This window comes from Sinocyclocheilus anshuiensis, unplaced genomic scaffold (genome assembly GCF_001515605.1).
Source record: "Sinocyclocheilus anshuiensis isolate Anshui unplaced genomic scaffold, SAMN03320099.WGS_v1.1 scaffold1809, whole genome shotgun sequence".
NCBI classification, from domain to species: Eukaryota; Metazoa; Chordata; class Actinopteri; order Cypriniformes; family Cyprinidae; genus Sinocyclocheilus; species Sinocyclocheilus anshuiensis.
The window spans coordinates 595,781-601,694 of NW_015538093.1; the positions used below are offsets into that span (position 1 = coordinate 595,781).

Genomic DNA, 5,914 nt, shown 5'->3' on the forward strand with positions numbered 1-5,914 from the left:
CATCCCTCCAGGCGCTACTTCATCGAAGCTGGTTTGCGCTCTGCCGGATGCGCTTTTATACTTTCTGGTGCTTACGTCACCCCGCTCGTGACGTCTCGCTACTCCATTGGACTGATTTGACACGTGCTTCAGAACGCGGTCACGCAAGGGCGTTCCCAAAGCGACTTCAACACAGCGTCTCGTTCCCTCGGGAAACCATGGTTACATACGTAACCTAGAGACGATTTTTTGGTGTTTGGCTTAGTGTTATGTTAGAATCATTATTATACTCTTATACCTTTTGTTCTTTAATATTTTGAATTGTTTTTAGCTTTATTTTTTGTTTTTAATTTAAATGTTAAGTTTTGAAAATTTGTTGTATGCATTTGTCATTTTTATTTAATCTCTTTATTTTTAAAATGTGTATAGGTAGTATTTATAAAGTTTTAGCTTTTAGTTTTGGATCTGTTTTTTGTTGTTTTAATACTACAATTGATTGCTTCTGTTGTCCTCATTTGTAAGTCGCTTTGGATAAAAGCTTCTAATAAATTACTAAATAAAATAAAAAAAATAAATGATATGGTTGCAGTGGCGTAGCAAGTCAGCCCCGGGCCCATATGCAAAAAATCGATTTGAATTATTTCATTTTAAAATAGTAATTTATAGCATTCTATAGATATATTTATCATGTCTGTGAGGCAAGTATTAGCTGAGTTTAGGTTCATTTTTGTGAAGCGCTCCTGCTCAAGACTGCACAAAGTGCATCCTGTTTGTTTTCTTTATTTTACAAAAGCACGTTTTGTTGATATTGTCAGTGCACGCAAATAAAAGTAGACCCTTTGCAGTTCCGAATGATGTATTACCCTTACCTTTATGAGCAAAAATGACAGCGTATTTTAAGTTTTATTTTTAGATTTTATTTTAGGCAAGTTGTGTTGATTTGAGAAGGTTAAATTGATCAAAAATATGCTCAACTCAATTTAACGTTTCAAATAAAAGTTCCCCCTTGGCTCGGCAGGCCCCCAATCTGCCCGGGGCCATATGCACCTGCATACCCAGATGCTACACCCCTGTACGGTTGCTTGCTACAGAACCTTTTCAAAGAGAAGTCAGGTCTATTGCGACTATTGTTCAATTGTGCAAATGATAGAATTTAGACATTCTTATTCTCTTATCTGCATTCTTTTTTTACTAGGTGACAGAGCTTATCTGCTTAAAATGTGCCTACTAACTCCCCTGCAAAACCCACAGACCCTGTAAGCTGTAATGCAGCTTATCCCTGAGCAAGGTCTGAGCACACAATTCCGTTGAAAAGGTCGCTGGTTATTCCTCAGAGCAAGAATAGCCAGGAACTCACCTCGCCTTTAAACCAGTCCAAATGAGGTGCGTAGACAAAAAAAATCCAAAATGTCGAACACTTGAAGAAAGTCTGCACACTCTACCAAAAAATGTGTGATAAAAGCAATACTTTACTGAAAACAAAGGGGAAATGTTTCAGATGTCACCTTTGTCAATGCCAAGCTAACAAATGTTAATGTAAAGTATTGCTTTTATCTCGTATTTCATGACTTATTTTTGGTAGAGTGTGCAGACTTCCTTCAAATGTTATACCTTTTTTTTTGCCTGCATCTTCAAATCAGCCCACTTCTTTTTTGCAATGCAATCGCTTGCTTTATTTACTTCAATTGTTACAACTTGTCAAGCAAAACAAATGTAGTTTTACCTCTGATGTCAGTATGTCTGTTAAAAAAAAAAAAAAAAAAAACTTTTTCCAGTTTTCCTGCTTCACTTAGCATTACGAAGAATTCTATATTAATTATCTTGTTTCACCCATCCACTGTCATATTGTCATACTGCATTCAAACCATTTAAGCAGGCTGTCAAACCATCTAAGAATGCTTGTGGGTGTTCTGTAGGTCAACTGCTCATTCATGTGCGCATGATCTTAAAATGATGTGTAATTTATAAAGCAAGATGGATTTAAGAACAATTATTTTTGTGTATGGATGTTTCAAAAGTCATTCATAGCAGATTGTCCTACATTAACATTTATGATTATCTTAAACATGCCCCAGATTATTCAGTTTCAGCATACAAAAATATGTCAGATACTTGTATAAAAATCTTACATTGCATTTCATGTATACATTTTACATGCATTCCCTGGGAACTGAACATTTAACCTTATCATAGCTTGATTCTCTGCTATTTTAGGTACTTGAACATCTGTTGTAACGTTGCTGTAAGTTGCAACAGAAAGAGTACAGAGTATGTTTATCTGGAACATAAATGTAAATGTTTTGGACAAACTTAACATGATTTGTGGTATGTTATGTTGTAGTGTTCTTACCTTCTCTTTATCACTTGCTTCTCGAGAAACAAATGACCCCTATAAAATGAAACGCCATATAAAGATGCATAACAATAATTAATAATGCTTACAAAATAATAGCTGATCTACATGAATATGAAAGAGTAATGCTACAAATTATGATTAAATAAATTAGTAATTAAATGTAATAGATTGCCTTAAATGTGCAAATTGACTGAAAAGCAATAACAAAACAAGTCTGTTAATTCCTCACCATGATAGCTCAATAACAAATTAATAAAGCAGTAATTAAAAATGTAGACAATGAGTAAAGAATTTATTTACCTTGAGGTCATATTTGCTGTGGACAGTTAGTCGGTGGCAGAACATATTTATCATGACTAAAAGGTATGTGTCTTCATTGTCCACAGTAACACGGTACAAGCCAGGGAACTGGGGAAGAAGTGTGCTACCATGGCATGTTACGATGTGCTGAGGTGAAAAAAAAAAGTTTTAATATGAGAGAAAAGGGAATAAAAAGAACTGGCCTGTTTTGTTTCGGTAAATGTCTTTATTTAGCTTCATTTTTGGTTTATGCTTGGTGTGTCTGGAGAAATCTTTCCATCCAAACATCATTCAAGTTCATCTTAATATCAGTTGCTTGGTTGACACAGTGAGACTATCTCAAACCATCTACTGTAAGACCAGCTAGTAGGCAAGTAATTTTTTATTAGTATGTAACTTCTGAAAATAAAGGACTGTGTTAAACATCGTATTACTTAGTGCTGTTGTATCTAGAATCCTGACATTTAATTTGTTTTATGTAGATTACTAGGATCATGACAACCGGTGTCACAAAAATGGCTAGAAAGAAACCAGACAAAGAGAATGATCACTTTAGCAGTTTATAGTGTAGTTTATAGGTTGATTGTCAAAGAAGCAACCTGAAAAGCAAAGCAACCAGGCAGCTATGAAAGAGAAAGAGAACCAATGGAGCACTGCAAAATAGAGGGCATAGAGACTAAAATTCAAACTGGGGTCCTGGAGGACAGGACATGAGGACACAAGGATATGAAGCAAACAGAGAAATAGGAGGACTGGCAGGATGTTCAGACAGTGGGGAGCCTCACTGAAGATGACAAGAAGGAATTGTCTGAGGACCAGAACAAGAAACAAGAACAAGCATTTATTTCTAATGTTCACTCTTTCTGACTTGGGCATCACAGGTACATTACTTCAGTTGTTTCAGGCTTACTTCACAGGCATAACTGTCTTCACAGATAGACCTTGATTGTTCCAGATGTGTTAATCAGGGTTGGAGCTAAATTTTGCAGGATACACTATATTTATAATTTAATTCTATATACACCTCTATTTGTCGGGCTTTAACAAGTTTATGTTGTTGTATGTCCCTTCAGTTTTGGATTTTGGGAAATAGTTCTGGTCACACTTTATTTAAAAGGTCCAATTCTCACTACAAACTAACTATAAACTACAACCTTTGCCTCAGTAAACTCCTAATTTGCTTCTTATTAATAGTTAGTAAGATAATTAAGTATGGGGCAGGATTAAAGGATTAGTTCACTCCAGAATTAAAATTTCCTGATAACTTACTCACCCCCATGTCATCCAAGATGTTAATGTCTTTCTTTCTTCAGTTGAAAAGAAATTAAGGTTTTTGAGGAAAACATTCCAGGATTTTTCTCCATATAGTGGACTTCAACAGGGATCAATGGTTTGATGGTGCAAATTGCAATTATATACTTTTTAACCACAAATGCTTGTCTTGTCTGGAAATTTTGATTCTTGAGTGAATGAATCCTTGAAGGGATCTAAAATATGGTCATGCAGAATATGGCATTAATATGTGCTTTAAAGTATAACAAATATAATAAACAGTCAATAACTAATATTTACAATATTTATTAATATTAATATTTACACATGACACTGCTCCACTGATCATGTGCTCGTTACTCCACTGCACACCTCGGATCACTTCCTCCTCACTCTTAACCTCAACATGGTTCCTGACACAACACATACCCCTACACGTCGCTTTTCGACGTCACCTACGCTCTCTCTCACCCTCCCGGCTATCTGCTATGGTTTCATCTTTGCTTCCTTCTGAACAGTTATCATCTCTTGATGTTAACCGTGCTACTTGATACTTTCTATCAGGCGTGCTCGCTGATCTCTCTGCTGCAATCTGGTGTCCACCCAAATAGCCAGATTGATTAATCCATCCAGCGTTGTAGGTAACTCCAGTGCGTAGATCTCATCCTTGATATAATCAGAAAGTCCATGTAAAAACATGTCCCACTGCGCTTCAAGATTCCAACGGCACTCCGCCGCCAGGGTGCGGAATTCAATGGAGTAATCCGCGACGCTCCGATCTCCCTACCGTAACTCCGCCAGAAAACGAGCCGCCTCTCTGCCCGAAGTCACCCGATCAAAAACCTTCTTGATCTCATCCGAAAATGACTGAAATGACGTGCAGCAAGGAAGCCTCTGCTCCCAAACGGTAGTTCCCCAGAGAGCCGCCCGTCCAGAGAGCAGCGTTATGACAAACGCTATCTTCGATTCCTCCGTAGGAAACAACGATGGTTGAAGAGAGATATACAGAGAACATTTGGCAAGAAAAGAGCAGCATTGCTGGGACTCACCAGAGTAAAAAGCTGGAGGTGGAAGGCAGGGTTCAGTGAAACGAATGGCCTGATTCGGAACAGAAGACACGGGTGGATTAGGTGCAGTGTGTTGCTGGACGGACTCAGTCTGGAAACATTGTAGCTGGGTGGTAAGCTCCGAGACCTGAGAGACCAGGGCTTGAACAGTGCGATTAGAGGCTGCCATCTGTTCCTCCTGGCGATCCATGCATGAATAACTGTGAGCCAAAAAGTCTCTTAAATCTGATACACTCGCTGGATCCATAATGGTCAGATCGTTCTGTCATGAAACAGAAACACAAGATCCAATTGCGAGTGAAAGGAAGTCTTTATTAGACAACTCCAACTACATCAAGTAGAAGTGCAGGTAACCCGGCAGTGCAGAGTCTCAGCTCAGGCAGAGAATACTCTGAGCAGTCCAAACCCTCCAGGGAACCGGTAGGAATACACTCAGGAGCGAGAAGGTCTGACAGAGAACCAGACAAGACATGAGAAACAACGATCTGACAACACTCCACAGAAACATCAGCCAGATATAGGCCAGATGAGCTACACCTGTGGCCGCTCTGATCAGCTCGTCAGCTCGATCAGCTCGTCAGGTGCGCGGTAACTAGGCAACACTGACGAGCACAAGGAGCGGATACCACCCACCCACACACACACACACACACACAGACACAGAATGAGCACACAGACCCATGAACCGTGACACTTGCTTGCAGAGTCAGTGAGGAGATGGTCTCGTCACTGAAGGAGAAAATTCTGATTAAATGGCACTCAGAGCTGACTTATGGCCCTTTTCCACTGCGTGGTACGACTCAGCTCGGCACGGCTCAGTACGGTACGACACGGCACGGCTCGGTTTGCGTTTCCACTGCAGTTCAGTACCGCTTTAGAGTGAGCGGGATTATTCACATGTCGTTATAGTTGCGCCGCCTCTATTGCCGCGACTCATGAA

The 5,914-nt window shown here is 39.3% G+C and overlaps 1 protein-coding gene across 1 annotated transcript in view; it reads right to left on the minus strand.

The window, feature by feature from the left end:
- The window catches only part of LOC107683654 (phosphatidylinositol 5-phosphate 4-kinase type-2 gamma), a 30,295-nt gene that overhangs the window by 9,206 nt on the left and 15,175 nt on the right, over positions 1–5,914 (minus strand). Inside the window, 2 exon segments of the mRNA XM_074186985.1 lie at positions 2,330–2,368; positions 2,636–2,782. Coding sequence (XP_074043086.1) covers positions 2,330–2,368; positions 2,636–2,782 — 186 coding nt within the window.